This window comes from Chenopodium album, chromosome 7 (assembly GCF_948465745.1).
Source record: "Chenopodium album chromosome 7, dcCheAlbu1.1, whole genome shotgun sequence".
Classification (NCBI taxonomy): Eukaryota; Viridiplantae; Streptophyta; class Magnoliopsida; order Caryophyllales; family Amaranthaceae; genus Chenopodium; species Chenopodium album.
In genome coordinates, this window is record NC_137840.1 from 77,216,468 (window position 1) to 77,239,212 (window position 22,745).

Genomic DNA, 22,745 nt, shown 5'->3' on the forward strand with positions numbered 1-22,745 from the left:
TCAATCTGTTTAAATTAGGCACTGGCAGGCACTGGCATAGTAACATGCGCGGTTAAGTTTGCAGCATGTTGAGCCCTTTAAAAAGCCCTTGACAAACAACAGTATTTACCCAATTACCCCTTCCCTGAGATTTATATAGCCTGCATAGAGTGAATATACGTATATAGCATACACCCATATATACATATTACAAAGTACAAACTTTTTTTTTTTTTTTTTGACAGGAAAGTACAAACATATTGTGTATTTGAACCTTTTATGTTTACTTATGGAGCCGATATATGAGTAACACAGTCTAAGCTTATTTTGCAATCAAATCAAGAGTTGATTGTCAAGCATTGCTAGACCTTTGTGACTTCTTATAATCTAGACATAAGACTATAACAGGCCAGGTTTCCCTTGTTGTATTAAAAAAAAAAAAAAAAAAAAAAAGGAAAAAACCATTTTATAGTATGATACTTTTTTTCTCCTGTCTTCCTCTTCACACAGATGGATTTCGTGGGCGTACATTAATGGGATACCGCTTCTGTGTTCCAGTTAAGGGAAAAAAGACTAGCTTATCCTCCTCTGCAGCCTCCCAACTGTTAAAAAACCAAACCATGTAAGACATCAAGGGTGATGATATTAATACGTATATGCCAATGCCAATTTATAGACATGAACACAATGTTACCTGTATTTTGTAATGAGGCGGTGAAGGAAGATGGAGATTGATACCCTAGAAAGCTCATAGCCAGGGCACAACCTGGGCCCTCCCCCGAATGGAATGAAAACATTAGCAGGGGTCATTTCTGCATCACCCTGTTCATATGACAAAAAACACATCATCAATCCAGGAAAAAGATAAACTTCGTATTAATGATCTACTGCGTAGTAAACAAAATTTTACATCTAAATACTCGGTATCTGTATCAATGCAATGAATACAGCTAATCTAACAGTTCTAATTACAAGTTACATCATTACTTACTACAAGAACATAAGGCCCCCACATTATATATCTGGTTGAAAAGTAATAATACATTCACTACAAGTGTATTGAAACTAGTAATATAGCATACTAGAGGTCATATAAGCTACAGAGTATACATTTTTATCTTATTAAAAGAAATAAGGAGATTGCAAATTAAAAAAATGACCAAAATAATTAAATTCTAACCAAAAAAAGGGGAATCTAGGTAACAATTAGAGCAGGGGATTTTTGATGAATAACCTGCCATCTCCAAGGGTTGAATGATTGAGCATCCTTAAAGTATTCATCATTCATATGTACGCCCCTAATTGCTGCAAGTACTTTCCATCCCTTTGGTATTGTATAGCCTGTTAACATATTGACCCAGAGGCAGAAATATATTACTCAACTACTATGATTTAAGATAATTGCCTATAAATGGCATACTAGAGGTGGCATATTAGAGGTGGCATATTAGCCTGTTAACAAGTGTATTGAAACTAGTAATATAGCATACTAGAGGTGGCATATTCCATCTCACGTATGTTACATCTCATAAGTTATAGTATGAGATGTAACATACGTGAGATGGAATATGCCACCTCTTTTTCAGTCTCTTAATAATCAACAACTAAATTATAAAAATCACCCTTATGCATAGTATTTAATATTCATCTTAAACAAAACATAATATTTGGAATTCCACTAGAAAGATAAGGATAAAGTAAACATATAAACTCATAGAAATACCGTTCATTTGGATATCTGATAGGGTTCGCCTAAATATGGCACCAACGATATTAGAAATTCGCAAAGTTTCACTAATAACCTGGAGATATAATCATATATACAGAAATTAGAATATTGTTAGCCTAATACTACACAGCTTAAAGTTTCTATATTAGATTGTTAGAAAACTTCACTCTATCAAAATTATAGAAATAAAGAGAAGATTAAAATACAGTATTGCAAATTTATGCAAGTTTGAAGTAGGTTACTAGACTAAGTAACCATATATAAATAAGACGACTTACACATTGAGTGAATGACATTGATTTGTAATCATTCCAAACCAATAGCTCATTATCACCCTTCTGATCTCTGATCTTCTCTTGTTCTTCCTGTTGTATAATTACAGCATATTAATTTCTTATGCAATGTATTAATATTTGCCAACAGTCTAGAGCATACTAGGAAAAACCATCAAAGACTTCAAACATGCATAAGGGGAAATTTTACTAGAAGAAGACACAATTCAATCAATCAATCAAGCCTTAATCTCATAAGTAAGGTAGAATAAGACATGATTGCACGGAGAAAAACAAAGTCATACTGGAGTGACTTTCTCAGGTCAATACAATATGAGTACAAAGTATACTACAAATTTTCTTAAGTTAATGGGGGAGAAAATAAAGAGAGATCGATTACCTTGAGTTGGGCAAGAGCAAGTGGAGATTCAGTTAAAAATTTGACTGCTAAAGTCATTGCTGAGGAGGTGGTCTCAAAGCCTGCCAACATCAAAGACACCAGCAAATCTACTATCATCTCATCAGAATATTCATCATCAGCCTTCTCGTCCAGAATAGCCCCCAATATGTCGCTCTTTCTCTCCCCTTCATCCCTAGCACTTCTTCTCTCCTTAACCACCAACTTCAAAGCTTCTAACACTTTTGTCTTAGCCTTCAACCACATAGTGACCATCCAATTAACATATGATATTGTCCAAATTTTAGAGATGTAGAAAAGTAATTTCCAAGTCATGATTGATGATATATACCTACTCATAAATATAAGCTTCAATACATTTTTTCATAGATCGACATAAATGAACTTATATTCATCAAACAAGGAATTAAATCAAATTCAATTGAAGATCATATGCAAAATATTGATTTTAAGATCAGAAAATTAGGGGAAGTACTTTAACTGCTCGTTTGTAAGAGATAGAGAAGAAAGGCAAGGGAATGCTCCAGAAGCCTTCAACAATAAGAAGGAATTCTTTTCTAAGGTTCTCTGTCCATTCACAAGGGTCATAGCTCAATAAAAGCTTTATTGTTAATGCGAATGTAACCTGCATTCATACAAAAGAATATGATGGAATTTAGTATACACTAGTTTTGAACCTCAGGGATACAGAAACTGCAAAGATATAATAAATTAAAGTTTAACTGAGTAGCATAGTTTGTATCTCCGTAATTAAACATGTACAGGTTTTGTGTAATTTCTCTGTTAATTTTAAATTGCAACGTATGCACAAAGTTATTAAGTGTTAAAAAAGATGGAAATACTTGCCTTCTTAGTTTCCTCCAGAAGTAAAAGTTTGGGAGACCAGGAGTCCATACAAAACAGCATCAAACGATCCATATCAAGCAAAAGACGGCCACGAGTAAGAGCAGATTTTGTAAAATTGACAGTAAGAGAGTGCATTTTCTTATGCAAATTTCCCTTCATTAAAAGCAGTGAGTATTCCCCATGCAAATATGCAATTATACTTGGGTAACTACTCTCAAATAACTTGCCTTCATTGTTAAGGATAAAACGATTGACCTCAGGATCAACACTGTAGATTGTGGGCTCACCAAACAGGTGGGTCAAGAAGATGGGCCCAAAACGGCCCACACGTTCATCTGTGAAAGGCTCAGGGTTATCGGATTTGAAGGCCGATATCAGTTGGAGGGTCTCCCCGATAAAGGGGAGACCCATTTTACCAGGAGGGAGAGTGTTGGGCCGTCGGCGATACAAAGTGAAGAGTAGGAAGGGGAGGGAGAGAAGAGAGATGAACAAGGTGATCGTGACATTTAATGAGAACTCCATAGGAGAGTAAACTAGTGTTTAGTAGCTGAGCTAGACAGAAGAGTAATGACAGATTCCTCGGTTAGGATATTATTATACTCTACCAGTCTACATTAAAAAAATATCCAGTTAATCATTGCAGAATATATGTGGTGCACAGTGCACTTACCTAGTTAATTTTCATATAAAAATAAAACATATATTGAAATATATTTTCAATAAACAAAAAATTCCATTGTATTTTGAACACTTGAGCGAATATTTTTGTTGTGTAAAAATGAGCTAAAAATCATATATGATCCACAATATAATCTAACATATGAAAATATAACTATATAAGTATCACAATAATTTAATGTAACGCCACAAATACACAATACAAAATACTACTACGTATGTACTTCGTATATCACTATTACATTCATCACCCTTTTACATTTTACTCCAATTCATTTTTTTTCCCCTAAAACTAGACACACTTAATAGATGTCTGCTAAATTAATTAGTCATAGGTCAAAATTACATTAATATTATTAAGCTCTCATAAATCACTATGCACTCATCACATTATGCTGCTTATAGAATAATATGCTAATATGCTATCTAAGTTATCTTCATTACTATGATTGGATAGCTTTATTACACGAGTCATATTCTAATTGTTAACTTTTCTAACTGTCAATATCGCCTATCTCCTTACTTAAAACCATATTGTTTAAATTATCTGCTGTTTTCTATCTGATCCAAGAATTTATGTATAATATCTCAATTTCTCAAATTAAATTTAAACATTGAGAAGTAAATAAATAAACTGTCACAGATTTATTAATTAAAATAAACTATTAAAAGGGTCAGAGTGAGGTCACAGATTCACAACTTTTAAAACTATTTTTAAAGAGGATTTTTTTTTTTTTTTTTTAGGAATTTTTTGAAGAGGATTCTTGATATGAAAAAATAGAAACAAATTTCCTTTTTTTTAAATAAAAAAAATTAAAAAAATTAAAAAAAAAAAAAAAAAGAAAAGAAAAAGTCCTACTTAACAGCAACAATAACAAGATTTCCTACCCAAAAATAATTCATTCGGATACTGACTTAAGAATCGCACTTCTCAGAAGATAGATTGTTACCTTCACAGAATCACACTAATAAGCACGAATAACAATGTTGCATCAACAAAATGTCCTACCTTAAAGAACGCAAGGCAGCATTTCCTTGAGCTGACTATAGAGGGCTTAAGCACATATCGTCTGCAGAATCCAAGCACTGGATCTTTCTGTAATTCTGCAACTTTGATGCTGTGATTGTATGTCATGTGATGAAGAGTACCAAAATGTAAAAGGATTATTGCAGGGGAAAAAAAAAAATTATGTGACTGATGCATATGTGTGTAACTATAGCTTATATAACTCTATCAGTGTTTGTCCATGCCATACGGAATTCCAGTAACTATAAGTCTATAAGCATCACTTGAGCATCTGTCAGTAAATAACTGTTACAGAGCATTTGATAGGGCTTGCTCCAGGGAAGAAGAAAACCTATCAACTTGAGCTTCTAATTCAATAGATTAAGTCTCCTGATGCATGTTTCCCATTTTATGCTTGTTCCAAATCTTATGTATCATGTCTCCTAAAACTTATAAGAAGAATGTTCAGCAAATGCTTTTTTCTTTCCTACCCCTTTTTTTCCCAGGCAAACTATAAAATTTAAAAACAAACAAAAAAATTGCCCTAAGAATATAAGAACTTATACAACACTTGGTGAAAGGCTGAAAATACACTATTTAATCATTTGTCATTTCTATAATTCATTAGATGAATATCAAGTGGTGACAAAGCCAAATTTTGAGAAAGCTGAGACAAGTTTGTAAGATTATATCCCATACCCAAAGCTGAAGGAGCAGAATGGAAATCTTTGCACCACCTGCTTCATGCATTGAAAAATGAGAGATATATATAAATTGAGGGAATAAATGATCAATTCTTTTTCTTTATAAGGGAAGATGAAAAGGAGGACAACACAGAAGGAACAAGATGTCTAAACAGAGCAAATCATAAACATTAGCCAAAATTCTGATCCAATCAAAAAAGCCTATTTCAATTAAACTTCCTTAGGTCAGAAGAATGATACTGTATACAAAGTACATCATCATCAATAAAACCCCATGTTTATGAACTTTTCATCTTGGCAGATAATGCCATCATTCAAGATTACAAACCAAGAATACATGCATGTTATTAGTAGAGGGATCCTCAATACTTTAGCAAAACCATGCATTGTACAGCAATAAGAAAATCATATTTTGCGTCTTCATTAAGAAAAGTAAAGGATTATAATATATAAGAAATTACCTTTTAAATACCACTTGTATTACAAACAACAAACTTATAAAAAAGTTTGCTTAAAACAATACCTAACAAAATTTAAGTGTCCAATGCACACTACCATTTCACCAATTTTATATGTAAACGCCTTTTTTTTTTATATGTAACACTTTATTGTGGCGAGTAGCCAGGCCCTAGAAGAGAACTGGCTTTGTGAACCATACTTAATGTTTGAAGGTCAAGAAAAATATCAATCAGTTGTGTGTATTAGTCAACTTGTCTGTTAAGATAGATTTCTTAAAAATACATAAAAGGTACTTGTCATTTATGTAAAAATAAATATGTTAAAGGTTGAGTTCCACAAATTTTTGTTGTATAAAAACATTGAATTTGAGTCAAATGGCAAGGAGCACATCAATGGGAAGAGTTTTCTTGGAGTTTGTGCTTAGTAAATTAGTAAGCAAGCACAAAGAACTGCTGTAATCCTTAATGTAATGAAAGGTTTGCAGCTCCTGGTAACATATATGTACCTACTCTTCAAATATTCTCGCGATTCCTTCCTCATTGGAATTTTATGATTGAGGTTTTGCTTAAAATTTATCTTATCAACTATAACTTCCTGAATCAAAACTCAAAAGGCTTACCTGTCAAAAAACCAATCAAGAAAATGACATTTCCCACTGATGGAAACAGAATCAACAGGGATCTTAGATATTAGACAGAAATCTAAAATATATGCAGGAGATCAATAGAAGGACAAAGCCGAATCATATACTCCAGTTGCAGCCACTTTGAAAGATTATGTACAGCGTACATTCAGAAGCTTACATGTATCTTTTTAATAATGAGCAAAGGAACTGATCATCTATCATAAGTTGTTCTTTCTAGTGAAAGAGAACAGAGCACATGTTATGAGAATATTATGATGATTCTAGTTGTAAAACACAGATGACGTAACATGAGGAACAAAAGCTAAAAATTGGAAACTGAAGAAGGCCACTAAAATTGGTTAAGCAATCTGCAATCCTAAATATCAAAGGGCCCAACTACAAATTAATGCAAGTGAAATTATGAGCTACCTAAAATGTCTTTCTTATCTTTCTTCTTGTTGAATATATGTTCTATCAATATAATCTGATGGCAACGTATAGTTGCAGCATAAAAAATTTCAGTATCCCTTTTCAAAGCATACCACTCGGAAGACCAATCTAGAAGAAAATCCAATAAATTGATTATGTTGTAAAATTATAACAAATAAATCCCTACTGCTAGCCGAAAAAAAAAAATCAAGCAATGACACAATGATAAGATTGACACTTAATGAACATTGTTTACCTTTTCCACAATATCTAGAATAAATAAGGGGAGAGAGGGGAGTATCTGAACCAATGACAAAATCAATATACCCTTACAGGCATTATATGCACAGCACATACATATCAAAATACAGCACCATAGTTATCTTCATGGGCACGTAATTGGAATTGTAGATGAAAGCTTATAAATCGACATTTTTAACTTCTTCACTACTACATTTCGAAAACAAATTTACAATATATATCAAATCTCAGCAACTATTTTTTTTATCTGCCCTCTATTTGGTTGTTAAGAAAATTAGGATAACCGAAGTAAGATAATAATTGTCTACATATTAACCAAGAAATACAATATTCAAGGAGTACTAGATCAATTTAATTCAGTCAGTTCCTTGTATTACTCTCTTCAAATGACAAAAAATAGGCATGATCATTTGTTAAACTCAAGAGCAAGTTAAAAGTTATTCTTTCTTTAAAAGCAACAATCCTCTTTCAATGGTAACACAACATATCTTAGCAACAAAACAAACAAAAAAAGAAATATCATTTCATTCGAACAATTACGGCTCGTACCATAATTCGAGTCCCATTCACAGCAGCACAAGACCTCTAGGCCCATTCTCTATAAAAAGATCTCTATAAGAAACCCTGCAACAAACAGCAGAACTCCATTACAAACAAAACAAAACAGTATCTCTCTAAGAGGCATTTCATCAAACACTTGGTGATCAAAAACAAAACCCACCAAATTCACCTTACAAGCATGCAATTAACCAAACACAATAATAACCAAATCACATTAGTCACGCAATTCATGCTTCCAAATCCTCACCCCTAAACCCGATCAATGTAATTGACTGCAAAATGCAAACCCTCCAATTTCGACAATTTCAACATCGTATGCCTTTCAATAAGTATCAAAACCCTTGGATTAACAATATAAACAAACAAAATTTAGGGCTAATCTTTAAAAAATTCAAAGATCATATATTTTTCTGGATTTTTTTTAAAAAAAAGTTCCTCATACCGGAATTTCGTCGGAAACTTGAAATGCAGTGATTATCATAATATTCTTGAATGGGTAAGAATTCATCTCTCTTCTCCATAGTTGTTGTTGTTGGTCAGAGGAGTGAGATAATGAATGAAGTAAAGCGAAGTGAATGGCTCAGACTAGGGAATCGATGATGGTTCTGTTTGTGTGTATTTTTCCCGCCAAGTATTCTTAGACTGAGATTGGGGTTGTTTTTTTTTTTTTTTTTTTTTTAAAAAAAAAAAACTATCACGATTAAAATGCCTACGTTTTTACTAACTCTAATTTTTTTAGTTGTAATTTTGGAGTATTATTTGAAAGATATAAAATATTCCAAAGTTGTAAATAAAAAAAATCGAAGGTAGTACATGACATTTCGTATTAGTTTTAACTTTTTTGAAGATGTGGATGTAATGAAATTTGTTGGACAAATTATGCCCCTTGATTTTCATGAAGACAGTAATTGCTTGGTGCCATAAGAAATTATTCTCCTCCATTTAAAAATAGGAGATTTCCTTAGAATCATGAAACGGTTAATTTCTATCCAAAACATTTAAAAATAAATAAATAAAACATTAAAAATTTTGTTGTAAATATAAGATTATTTATGTTGATGCAAGCTTTTAAATCAAAATCCAGTTTTCTATAAAAAAAAGTAGAAGATAATCACGAGTGAGTTAAAAAATGAAAAACACACCCACGCACACACACAAATGATTGCTTTCCTAATTTATTAATTGTTTTATGTTAAAAACTTTACATGTACCTAAATATCTAATAATGGGAACAAGTATTGTTCATGATATTTTATTTCGTCTAATTCGAGGTTCTAACCTAGATTGTTGTGGTTTTCATGGGATCAAGCTTGGAAATCTTAAATTTGATAGATGTGTCGAGTGTGGAGATAATCTAAATCACTTAAAAGGGGCGTTATGTGTTTTTATTATTTTAATCTTATGTTAAGTTTGTTATTAGTGGATGTTAAATAATTTAATTGGTCAAAGTTTTAGAGATCAATACTTAAGAGATACTAAATTTTGCTACAAGTAATTGAGTCAAAGGGTCTTGCACATTTTCTTTCATTTGTTATCATATCAATTGGACTTGGAGATGAAATAATTGCATTGATAAATTAAACTATCATTTCTAAAGGTAATAATTTATAATAATCATATATGTAAGGTAATAATCTACAATAATCATTTATATAAGGTAATAATAAACCTATATTAAAGGGGTGGAAATGCAAATTAAAAAGTATGGAAATGGGTCAAAGTGTGGAACTTGTTTTGATTTTGCTAGCTAAGGTATGTAACATAATAGTTGTATACCCCACTTATGGATAATACATTAATACCTTACTAACTGTTACTAAAGTCCTTAAATTACCTTCTCCACCTTAGTATAAATATGCTATCAAGTTACCACTCTTGTCTCACATTCATTCATACAAAATTAAAAGACAATACAATTCTACTATCGTCCCTACATTTGGGTGCGTTCTCTTCACAAGATCTCATCCATTATGGCTCAAAACCGAAGTCGTCATGCTTTGAACCCACACGCAATGCCTTGGAGGCCTACGATTGACCGAGGTCCAACAAAGGATAGGTCAATCTATGTTACCTTTTCAAATGGACATCCCCTCACTGAAATGCAGCTTTACAATTTTTTCAACTGGTATATATATATATTTTCTATACTACATTGTTTCAATTCATTTCATCAAGATCTCGTTTTTAGGAGTATTTAATTATCCGTCAATAATCAATAATGTCATACTAAATTGTTATCGTGTTATATTTTGTGCATAATGTATATGATTAACAAACAAAATTTACGATCTAATCAATATTTTTTCACTCAGGAAACTTGGATTATCTGTAGAAAAATTATACATACACCACGATCATGTTCGTAAGTCTCCCCAATTTGGTAAGGTATTGTTTTATCGACGTTCGTCTGTATGGATAGTTTTGCAAAATAAGGAGGAGATGCAATATTTCGTTGATCGGAAGAGTCTTTGGTGCAAGAAGTGTAGAGAAAAGATGGATGACAATGTTTCTATGTGACTAGTTTACTGTGAACATTGTTCAAATTAAACAATGAGGTTAATTAATCAGATCAAGCCATCTATCAATTATTATGTGTTGTTTTTAACTTATTACCTTAAAAAAACATCTATGATTTATTGTTGTTTTATTATTTAGTTTGTCTAGTTTGTGCTTGCTGCACCAGAGTCGAATGTACTATATTAGAATATATTTTATCGATACTCCTATCAATTTACAATGTTATAAGATTTTATTAACAATAATGTTGCAGACTTTTGTTTTTTGTTTTTTTTTTTTAAAAATTCATTTTTACACGAGATTGTTGCATACTTGTGTATACGAGTTTTAAGTTTTGTAGCACAAGTTAAGCATTATATAATTATATTCTCGCTCATTTACACTGAAAACAATAGAGTAACACTCTCGCTTAATTAACTAATTACAAAAACATTTTCAATGGCTCCATATGTATCACTATGAAATTTAACCATACTACTCTCTTATATAAAGGTTATCATAATAATCACATAATTTATTTAAGAAAAGTTGGCCATCGATTAAGCTAAATGTAATTACAATATACTACGAAGTAGTTTGGCATTTTGCAATGTACAAAACTACAAAACATTATGTGATCCATTGTATATATAAAAAAAAAAAGTGATCCTACATTTCACTTATTAACTAGTGTTTAGCCCGGGCGATGCCCCAGGTCTATCATTAAATTATATTCTTAACTTCGTATTACAATTTTTTTTTTCTTTTTTTTTTTTAATAAATGATAATCCTAAATACTTTTATTATATACTTGTATTTAGTTGAAGAAATAATTTGAAAAAAAAAATCGTGGCCTATATTAACTTTATTTAAGAGGAATAAATAAGCAAAAGTATTAGATAGCAAAGATGGTATGACTTCTTATTCCATTTCTTATGGACCCGGGTATATATAGTAATATAGTATAGCTAGATTATACAGTACTCATAAAAAATATTGAATTGGATAAAGTTTTAGGGGTAGTTAGGCATTGATTATGGTTAATTAATGCAATTATTTACATGTATATATATATGGAAAAATAGATCATCGGTTAGCAATGTACTAATGTTTCACAAAATATTGGTGGATGGCAGTTTTTAACTTCAATTTTGAAATTGATTTACAAAAGCCAGCAAAACTAACTTTTAGAGTTTTGTATTGGTTAGTGTTTGTCAAAATACGAGTATACAAACTTTATTACATTCAATTACTCCGTATTAACAAACACCTTTTATATACATACATAAGGTATTCGGGTGGACATACATAGATATAGGTAGGTGCATGTTAATACACCTTTTATATACATACATCAAGTATTCGGGTGTACATACATAGATGTAGGTAGGTGCACCATGCACCAAGGGATGCTCTTTTTGCTCCTTTGACGGAGTATGTTTTTGCTCTTTTTAAGATTTTATTATGAACAACAAATAAAAAAGATTAGTAAATAGCCCTGATGCACTGTATACCTTGGTGTTCATTTTACTTGGTATTTTTATTTTTTATGAATGAATCAATTTGAAATTTTATTTTACAATATCAACAACTAATTTGTGGCAAACACCTTTAACAAACAACTGTGGCTTTGACAATTGACAATAATTACTAACTAACATTTACTCACACAAACATACAATTAGGTTATTAGAACGGTGCTGAATTGGCAACTTGTTATTTGACGAGTAGCATGGTCTATGATATGATAATTTGGAACTGATAAATTATGTAAAATAATTAAAGGCATAATGGTTGTAGCTAGGGACTTGCTTGCAATTTCAATAATTCCCTAGTTACTAGCTTGACCATTGAAGCTAGAAAACTCCATTAGCTTGACTAAGAAAACTCAATTAATGGTTATTAGCTAATTTGCTTGGGAATTGAACTGCCAAAATAAAAATGTTCATTACACCCGTTAAGATATTTCCATGTATTTTTTATCCAACAACTACTACTAAGCTAAAAGCTAGCTAGCCAGTGGAGCAAAATGTAACTAAAATAATAATTAGCTTAAAAGCTTATATGGCATGACAAGCTAATTGTCAAATTAGCTTGTCATTGAAGTTGCTCTAATATTTCATAAATGAAGGGCTTACTTAATTATAAATTTATAACTACTCACTCGTGTTAGAGATGGATATATATTTTGAACAAACATAAGTTATTAACTTACCAATGGAGTGTATTGAGCAATTTAGATAAGAATAAAAGGAGTAAATAAGAACAGGAGTATGTACTTCATCAATTCATGTAATCCATTACTTATTACATAGTATTTATTATTATTATGAAAAAAGGTTTGTGTATCAACACAATTATATGAAGTACGTAAACGAAAATGATTACATGCACACATATATATATATTTATAAAATTAAATTATTGATCAATAATATCACGTAAAGAGGGAGTGAAATTTACAATTGCAATTGACAGCAAGTTTCGTTTGAGATTATAATAAAGTAAATTACATAATCAATATCATAATTATATTAATCGAACTTGGTGATTACATCTATATTAATCGAACTTGGTGATTACATCACGTACATAGGCAACGTAACAATATGGCAATTTAAATTCGTATTTGTAGTGTATTACCCACCCATCACTCTAGGGATATATTCTTTCTCTTATCAAGGGAAAACTCAAATTATTCTTTTTATTTATTACTTTAATATATCAATACGATGCACAATGTAATTAATACGAAGCATATAAATTTGTGTAAAACTGTGATGTAATTATAAAGGTTCTCGTATATATTTTTACTTATATTAATGAATCATTTATAATAAATTAACAAAAAATTCCTGTAGAATAAGGAAGATGATCATGAAGTCAAAGGCTAAAGATCTTTCTTAATCAAGGGAAAACAACAGCAAATTAGCAAATTGATTGGTATTAATAAATTTGACGTAAAATTCAACGTTATCTTTGGTCAGCTAAGTTTAACAACTAGATTATTTTTACAAAGTGGTGTAATCGTGTATAAACAGCAAATAAAAAAAATATATATTAACGAAGCAATCAAAAAGGTTTGAATTTTCAAACTTTGTATTTTTTATTTTTAATAATTTTAATTTGGGAAGTAGGTGGTGGCTTGAAGTAAACTCCTGAGTAAACAACAAGGCTTAGAATGTGACAACAGTGTCATGTTGAGAGGTGCACAAGTGTGTGTTTCTCGCATATTCAGAGCTTTTCTTGATGCACACATCTGGGAATCTTTATTCCACTAGAATCTCTTTTTACTTTTTAAGCTACTCTAAGCGGATCCGGGCGAGGTATAATGATCAATGAGTTAGGTACTCTACCATTCGAATTTGTATAAAAAATATATTTCTTTCATTAATTTTTCAAACCCCATTAGAGGCATTTTGGAGTGGGAATTTCCTTATTCTTTCTCTTATATTTTCGACGTGTCTAGTCTGTTAACTAGGATGTGGAAGACATGTGAAAGATTTTTGATCGGCTCGATAGGACTCTACTCTTTACCAACCAGTAATAACAATTTTTAGTTGCAACAAAAGAGTTATTATTTATGAGATAAAAAATCCTTACGTGTAATTTTTTTTTTTGATTTTTTTTTTATTTATTTATAATCATCAAAGATTAGTATAATACGAAGTACTAAGTAAATAAATCAATTGTATTTGGTACAAATTAATTACTAAGCAGGAAAATGCTAACGAACGCCTCAGGGGCGTTGGATAAGCTAGTTAAAAGTATAAAGATTAGATTAAAACTAACATTAATTGTACCGATCGACGCGTGACTTTGTCATGCTTTCCCAAATTAATACCACTTTAGATAAGATTTTAAATGCTTATCCAAAGCCCCGGGGATGTTCGCTAGCAAGATCCTTATATCAATTCCAAAATATTTACTTAATATGGAGTACATCTATAAATGTATAATACGGAGTGCAAGAAATACGGAGTAATAAACAATACTCCGTATAATGAGAACGTGAATAATATGTGGCAATGAACGGAACTCACCAAACTCCAACATATGTGGCATGAACAATGAAAGCCTAATCTGTAGCCTAAGATCCAAATTTAATGGATAAGAAGAAAATATTAAGTATAAATCCACCCAGAAAAAAGGCCAAGGAATCGTCCAAAACTTTAGCTTGTACTCGTATTAAGACGCTGACTTCCTCTCCTGTTGCAACCAAGTATCATACTCAGATTTTACCCCTTTTCATACTTCCACGTCATCTCTCCCCCACTTTATTTCTCTTTTTTAGACCTATCTAGAAATTAGAATAACCAACTAACAAATCCCTTCATTACACGACTCTTCAAACCCCTTTACCCGCTAACCCCAATCGAGTTAACCCATGCTTTAAAATAATTGACATTTCTAATTAAATATACAAGTTAATATATTAATACTTCTCCCGTTTCTTTTTAGTTGACACGTATTTCTTTTTAGGAAGTTTTTTTTAGTTGACACGTCTTCTTTTGGAGAAATTTTTTTATCTTGTATTTACAAGATACCCCATTTGCTTTTTTCATTATCTATCACTCACTCTACTCTCCTTAATATATGTGTCTAAATCAAACGCGACAACTAAATAGAAACGGAAGAAGAAATTAGAATTCTAATTAGAGTCAACATTAATATAATACAAGTATGAATTTAAATACTCCGTACGTAGTAAAAATTATTAACGACTTGCAATAAATTATGCCACTCCGTAATGATTTAGACACGAAAAGAGTATTACAAACGGTGTATAAATAAAATAAAAAAAATCCTTTAATCACACGACTCTCTCTCCTAGTCTCCTCTGCAAAAAATTCTCCCTTCATAAAACAAAGCCCACCAAACTTTCAGCCCAAAAAAAAGAAAATAAAAAATTTACAACGTTTCCTTTCACGCAACTTTTATTTTCTCTCTCAAACTCTCCAAATTTATCAACAAAATTTCGGTGTGATCAATTTATCTGTTGAATTTTTCATCATCTGTTAATATCTTTCTTTATTTAGGTGTATAAAAATCATAATCTATATTATTTGATTGTAATAAGTATATAATTAGAAAGTGATTTTAAAAAAAAGTTGGTTAAAAAAATTAGTAGTTGAATGTATGGCGTCGATGTCAGATACCAAGGAATCATCGTCGGAAAATATGGCGGTTTCCGGCGTTGCGATGAGTTTTCCGATCAATGATTGTTCTTCTTCTCCGACTTCTCCGGCGAAACTTCCTCGGAGACTTCGTCGCCGACTTTCTGAGTGTCGGAATACTCCGACTGCTGAAGAAATCGACGCTAAACTTAAAGAAGCCGATCTTCGTCGTCAGGTTTTAGTCTTCCTTTTCATTATTTGTGTTTGAGATGTTGAATTTAAGTTTAAATTAGTGTATAATTGTTGAATTGATGTTGCGTTAGGGTTTTAATTTATGTCTTTTTGTTATTTAGTGTGAAAGTTCTCTTATTTTTACGTTGAATGTATGTGCAATTTTATTTTTTAATTTTAGTGAAAGTTAGTTTGATTTTGATAATATTTTGTTAATTTGTGGGAAATAATCAGGGGTTAATTAACGGGGTTTTGGTTTATACTGTAGTGTTTTTCTCTGTTTGTGTGTTCGATTGCATAATTTTGTGGTTCGTTGAATAAAAGTGTGATTTTTTTGCACTTCATATTTTCTACTCGTAATTTTTTTTCATTTTGGTTGATTTCTTGTGATTAATTGTTTGATTGGATATGAAGAAATAATACGTTGTTGATTTTGTACAATTGATTATTAGAAAGTTATTAAATTGTTGGTAATTTTGTTTCGGAAATTTTATGTAAAGTTTAATTTTTTTTATTAGTTATAGCATTAGGTGTCTTTCTTTCTTTTTAATTATCTGCTTTGTCTTAGAATTCTATGTCCAAGACACCGTTTTATTTGTGTTGGATGTGGGTTTTTTTTTTTTTTTTTATATTATTTTTTTTTATGGTAAATAATGTGGATAATTATTGTTTTTAGGAATTTTATGATTTGATCAGAAAATCGGGGGTTGTTTTTGGTAGTTTGTTGAAGAGAGATGGAGTAATATGCTTTGAAGCCTCTTCACTGAACCAGTAATACTGTTAGAACTGAAGTTTTTATCTCCATTAGTCAGTGTGTTTTGCATAATTGCTATATAACCGTCTGCAATTATTTTTACATATGTCATGGATACTGATATTGTTTCCGAAAGTCTCAAGTTACTTATGCTCTTTTTGGTTTTGGTTGATGGCAGCAATTCCATGAGTTTTTGTCAAGCAAAGCAAGGCCGAAGCAGAGGAGCCCATCATGGTCATCTTCACAAGAATTGGATCTTGGTCAGAGACTTGAAGCTAAGCTTAATGCAGCCGAGCAGAAAAGGTTTGTGTTTGCTTGGTCCTTTGTTGTCTTCCTATTGAAAAAACATTGATAAATTACTTCAATGTAGAGTTGTTCTTTCTTTTAATCTGATGAGTTGATTACATGGCTGTTCTTGTATTTTAAAGGATTTTTATGTTATTCAAAAGGAAATATGTTACTTCAAGTGCGCTTCATGAGGAGAAAAAAAAAATGTTTCCTTTGGTGCTTAAAATCAGTGCTGCTGCTTGATTTTTACTGTATACAATTATTTGACTCTCCTTTAATGTTAGAATAAGGCCCTTTTTGCCTTTTGTTTTGTTTGGGGTTGGAACTGTGTGCATGTTTTTTCTTTAATTTGAAGTATAATTTCCTGATATTTATAATATTACCAGATTTTTTTCTTTCCTTGAACTTGTTATAAATATGTTCTGATTTTTTTTTTAAATTGTTCTGAAAATCTTGGATGACTTTTTACTGAAACAATTTCAGCTACAATGGAAATTATGTGGCATGTTTTAATATTTCATGATGTTGTAGGTTGAGCATTCTTTCAAAGGCTCAGATGCGCTTGGCTAGGTTGGATGAGTTACGACAAGCAGCTAAAAGTGAGGTGAAAATGCGTGTTGAGAAAGAACGTGATGAATTGGGTATGAAAGTGGAATCACGGGTTCAGCAAGCAGAGGCAAACAGAATGCTTATCCAGAAATCTCGTAGGCAGCGGAGAGCTGCAAGAAAAGAGCGGACTGCTCAATCATTAATGCGGAGGACGATGCAGGAAAGTAAATACAAGGAGTGTGTGCGTGCTGCTATCCACCATAAGCGTGCTGCTGCAGAGAGGAAGAGACTAGGATTGCTGGAAGCTGAGAGGTCTAAGGCACATGCAAGGTTGGTACGAGTACAGAGAGCAGCTAATTCTGTTTACAGTCAGCGGGAAATGGAGAGGAAAAAAAAGAGAGAACAACTGGAAGATCGGCTGCAAAGGGTATGTATATTATCTACTACATATTATGTGTTTGTCTTCTGTCAGCCATTCAATATAGTTTGTTAGTTGTCGGAATCTACGAATCCAATTAGTTGTTTAAAACTTTGTACAACTGAATCCAAATGTGGTCTAACATTTATGATTTTGGGACGGATGGAATATAATTCATTATAGTTGGTAGTTTATGGTGTCCTTTTACAATTTGTAACTAATTGATGTGGCTGATGACAGGCCAGAAGACAACGAGCTGAAATTTTGGGGCTGAAAAAGAGTATAACTGGTTCTCCTCGCATAAATTGTAATGTCACAGATGACCAGGCTTTAAATCTTGCAAGAAAATTATCAAGGTGAAGAATTTATATTGTAGTAGCTGTTGGTTATGGATTTATATGCTTATTGGTGATGGCAATTTCTATCTTGTATATTCCATTGTCTGCATTGTGTAACTTGAGGGTTACTTATATTTGTATATTAAAATCATAATGGTGAAGTTCAATCATGCTAACTCACTTTAAAAGCTGGATGGAGTTATTGTCTGCTGCATAGGCAATTATAGAAGCATTATTGTCCTCTATATTTTATTAAAAAAATTTTTGGACAAGTTTTCCTTGGCAATCAGTGTGGGCACATAACTATTTGATTTTTCTCCCGAGTGTGGTTGTATGCTGTGAATTGTTGATGCAATGGCAATTCCTTGTTTTCATTGGCAATTGATTTAGATTTTGCTGGATATGTTATTCCTCTGCTTCCAATTTCTGAGTATTGTTTTGCCATGGCATTGGTTGTAGGTGCTGGAGACGGTTTGTGAAATTGAGAGGAACTACTTTTTCTTTAGCAAAAGCTTTTGAGGATTTGAATATCAATGTCAAATTAGTCAAGACGATGCCCTTCGAACAGCTTGCAGTTCTTATTGAGTCAGCTACGACTTTAAAGGTTGTGAAATCTTTGGTTGATCGACTTGAAGTCTGTCTCAGGGTCCGACAGGGAAGTAGTGGTTCCTTTGGGTTGGAAAATATTGATCACCTGCTGAAGCGTGTTAGCAGTCCAGTGCGCAGGCGTAATGGAAGCCATGCATCCAGGACCAGGGGACAAAAGAGAGCTGTATCTAGGGGAGAAGGAACTCATGGCCCCAGTAAATTGTCAAGATATGCTGTGAGGATAGTTCTTTGTGCCTATATGATACTGGGTCATCCAGATGCCGTTCTAAGTGGTAAAGGTGGGCATGAAACAGCCCTTACTGAGGCTGCTGTGAAGTTTATTCAGGAGTTTGAGTTATTGATCAGGATAATATTAGAAGGTTCCTGTGTCAAACTTACATCAGGGGAAAATCTTGCAAGTTTTAGGGCGCAGCTGGAGACATTTGATAAAGCATGGTGCTCGTATCTGTATTGCTTTGTGGTATGGAAGGTCAAGGATGCCAGACTACTAGAGGAGGATTTGGTGAGGGCTGCTTGCCAGATGGAGCTATCTATGATGCATACCTGTAAGCTGACACCTGGGGGAGACAGTAGTGGTCTTACTCATGACATGAAGGCTATTCAGAAGCAGGTAAGGAATTAGTAGAACTTTATCTTTTACATTCCATACAATTCTATGATAATTTCATAATTTGATGGTCCCCTTGAATAATTTGGATGATGCTAGGTGATGGAAGATCAGATACTTCTTAAGGCAAAAGTGCAGGATTTGGGTGGTGATGCTGGCATTGAACGCATGGAGAATGCTATTTCTGATGTGCGATCCAAATTCTTTGCATCAAGGGAGTCTGGAAGTCCATTTGCATCCCCTGTAGCTCATATATCATCTCCTGGTTATTCTAGTTCATCAGACAGCTCACCATCTTCAGTCTCTGGTGAAGCAAGCAGCATGGCTGGTGGAAGTGCAAGACCAAGCGCTGTGGTACGGTCGTTGTTCAAGGATGATAATACAACTGCAGGCCAAGCAGTGATTTCATCTGTACCAGAAGAACGCGGTGCAGATGTCCAATTAAGTGGTGACAAAGAGCCAGTCTCTGAGAATGAACTCTTGGTAAATGAGATAGTCCATGAACATCGTCATGGTTTTGCCGACAAGCTTTACATGGATGATCAAGATGACAGTGGTATCAAGGTGTGTTCATGTTGCGTTGGTGCCTTTTGTTCTTGTATCTTTTTGAAATATTTGATGGATGCATTAGTCGTGTGCTTGTATTGGCTTACACATGTGAAATCTTGAACCTGTCATATGTCCATGCAGGCTCAAATTAAAGAGGCGATGGAGAAAGCATTTTGGGATGGCATCATGGAATCTATGCAGCAGGAGCTGCCTGACTTCAGCTGGGTTCTTAAACTCATGACAGAAGTTAGGGATGAACTGTGCGAAATGTCTCCCAATGCCTGGCGACAAGAGATTTCTGATACGATCGATATAGATATCCTTTCACAGGTAGTTTAATTGTTTTTAGCACCCCACCCCCCTAGACATCATAGATAGACCATGTTTTCTATAATTGAAATAAAGTATTTCAATTTGAAATGTCTGAGGTCTTGTTTGCTTTCATATTTTGTTAGATTCATATTATTTGGTATTTTGTTTGATTCGTTCTATTGTGTTTTGTATATTATAGAATTCCAATTTTCATATTTTTGATTAATTCTGGATTAAAGATATATGACAATAATTAACAAAGATAAGATTATTTTTTTGTTTTGGTCTGGTTTGGTATATGTTTTTATGGTCTGATCTGATGCGGTCTAATGACTCTAATCTTAATTATGATAAGTAATAAGTTAACAGAATATTGTGGAGAAAACATAACCTTATTTGTAGTTTTTTTTATTTTATTTTTTTTATATAGGTTTAGAGCCTCTTTATCATAGCTGTATTATTATATACACGTTGATGACTCTCCTTTGTCTTTCTAGGTTTTAAGTTCTGGAACATTGGACATAACTTACCTGGGAAAATTACTGGAGTATGCACTGACAACTCTGCAAAAGTTATCAGCCCCAGTAAATGATGATGAGAGGAAGGCTGCTCACCTGAACATGTTGAAAGAACTGAATGAGGCCTCGCCGCATTCTGGAGATAGTACAAAATCTTCTTTTGCCATATCAATTGTCAAGGGTCTTCGTTTTGTCCTAAATGAGATTCAGGTTTGTTTGCTCTTTGTGTCTTTGTTTAGGTTCTTTATCTCCTTGCAATAACATTTTAATTAATTCATTTTATTTGCAATGTTCGTGTTGTATTTTATTTCATCATGTAGAAACTGAAGAAAGAGATAAGCAGAGCACGTATCAGAATTATTGAGCCAATGATACAAGGGCCTGCTGGATTGGACTATTTACAAAAAGCTTTTTCAAAGCGATATGGATCACCTTTTGATGCTTCTAGTTCATTACCATTGACATTGAGTTGGATGACTTCATCAAGCACTAATTTGGAGCAGGAGTGGGATGAATACTTGGATTCACTATCAACGTTGCCAGATATCCAGGTGACATCTCCTCAGGGGATACCACCAACTACTCTTCGCACGGGGGGAAGTGTTTCAGTGTTGTCGAGGATACGCTCATTGGGACCCCCCACCACTGGTATGATGTTGGAAATTTGATGAGCATCTCGTTCTTTTAATTTCGGACAAATTTATAAGGAGTCCATTAATTAGAGATTATATGGCATCCATATAGAGTTATCTTAAAGTCAAGTACTAAATCATACTGCATTTTTTTTAGAAATTCTTTCACAATTGTTGAGAAGCAACATGTAGATAAATTGGTCAAAATTATGGTGGATTTCCATTTAAACTGTTTGATCTTACATACTTTCAGGTAAAGAGCAACCGGAGTGCAGAGGAGATAGGACAGATTTGTTTCTCAGGGTTGGTTTATTGAAGTTAGTGAGTGAGATTGAAGGTCTGGTACAAGAATCTCTGCCTGAAACTTTGAAACTTAATGTATCTAGACTAAGAGAAGTTCAGTCTCAACTGCAGAAGATCATTGTTATTTCCACAAGGTTTGTGTAACTTCTTTCCTATCCTTCCCTTCTGCTTGCATGTAATATTGGATGGTTGCTAATATTCACTCTCTTTCTTTGCAGTATGCTGGTTCTTCGACAAGCCCTTCTTAGTGAACACTTGGTAACTAACCCATCAGACATGGAGAACATAATCTCTCAAGCTGCCAAACAGCTTTCGGAGTTGCTCGACAAGGTTGAAGATGTTGGTATTGCTGATATTGTCAAAGCAATTATTGAGCTCCCAGATGATGTTAACCATGTTATCAACTTGGAAAAGCTGCGAGAAAAGAGGGGTGTGGTGGAGAACATGCTCTCTAAGAGCTTGAAATCTGGGGATGCGATCTTTTCGCATGTTTCTCGAGCTGTTTACTTGGCTGTAAGAGCTGCCATGTTTGGTGGCACCGGAAGCAAGGGTAGGCAATTGGTGGAGATGGCACTTCGGCGTGTGGGATCTACTTTGCTCACTGATAAGGTAGTAGAAATTGCTGAAGTTCTTATTGGTATGGCAGTTGTGTCTGCCAGTGTACATGGACCATGTTATGAGCAGCTGCTGAAGAATGTTTAACTTGTTAAGAATAAATCATAGTGGGGGAGTGCTTTTTAAACATATCCCAAAATTATTGTATATATTGTAAATGTTATTATGTGTAGCAAGGAATTAGGGTGTGGCGATTTAGTTATTCGATTAATGCTCAGTAAATTATGATGTAAATAACATTTGGCATTCTTAATAAATATTGTTCCTGCTGTAACTTTTATGCTCCTAGACTGCCTCTATATGGACCAAATTTGATATCTGTAATTGTATTGCATTTGTTTGTGAACCGCGTAGAATGGCAAGACTGTAAACCACCAAGAAAATTGTCGTCTGGAAGTAACATTGTTGTCACATTGTACTAATATGTCACCTGGATTATATC

The 22,745-nt window shown here is 33.0% G+C and overlaps 2 protein-coding genes and 1 long non-coding RNA gene across 3 annotated transcripts; 1 reads left to right on the plus strand and 2 right to left on the minus strand.

Moving 5' to 3' along the window:
- Positions 1–104: 104 nt before the first annotated feature.
- LOC145639730 (3beta,22alpha-dihydroxysteroid 3-dehydrogenase-like) lies at positions 105–3,826 on the minus strand. The gene is made up of 8 exons (XM_081691053.1): positions 3,245–3,826; positions 2,874–3,023; positions 2,381–2,632; positions 1,987–2,073; positions 1,703–1,781; positions 1,214–1,320; positions 674–801; positions 105–581 (listed from the first exon to the last, which is right to left on the minus strand). Exons 1-8 carry the CDS (start codon positions 3,764–3,766, stop codon positions 482–484), a joined length of 1,425 nt encoding a protein of 474 aa, XP_081547179.1. The 5' UTR covers positions 3,767–3,826; the 3' UTR covers positions 105–481.
- A 2,276-nt stretch (positions 3,827–6,102) lies between these two features.
- On the minus strand, positions 6,103–8,564 carry LOC145639731 (uncharacterized). The gene is made up of 3 exons (XR_014114929.1): positions 8,410–8,564; positions 8,215–8,307; positions 6,103–8,030 (listed from the first exon to the last, which is right to left on the minus strand). It is a non-coding gene; the product is annotated as an uncharacterized LOC145639731 (long non-coding RNA).
- Positions 8,565–15,245: 6,681 nt separating this feature from the next.
- Positions 15,246–22,577, plus strand: LOC145639732 (uncharacterized). The gene is made up of 11 exons (XM_081691055.1): positions 15,246–15,815; positions 16,744–16,868; positions 17,385–17,829; positions 18,061–18,176; positions 18,618–19,377; positions 19,474–19,938; positions 20,065–20,253; positions 20,733–20,963; positions 21,074–21,401; positions 21,639–21,822; positions 21,907–22,577. Exons 1-11 carry the CDS (start codon positions 15,603–15,605, stop codon positions 22,388–22,390), a joined length of 3,540 nt encoding a protein of 1,179 aa, XP_081547181.1. The 5' UTR covers positions 15,246–15,602; the 3' UTR covers positions 22,391–22,577.
- The last annotated feature ends 168 nt before the right edge of the window (positions 22,578–22,745 follow it).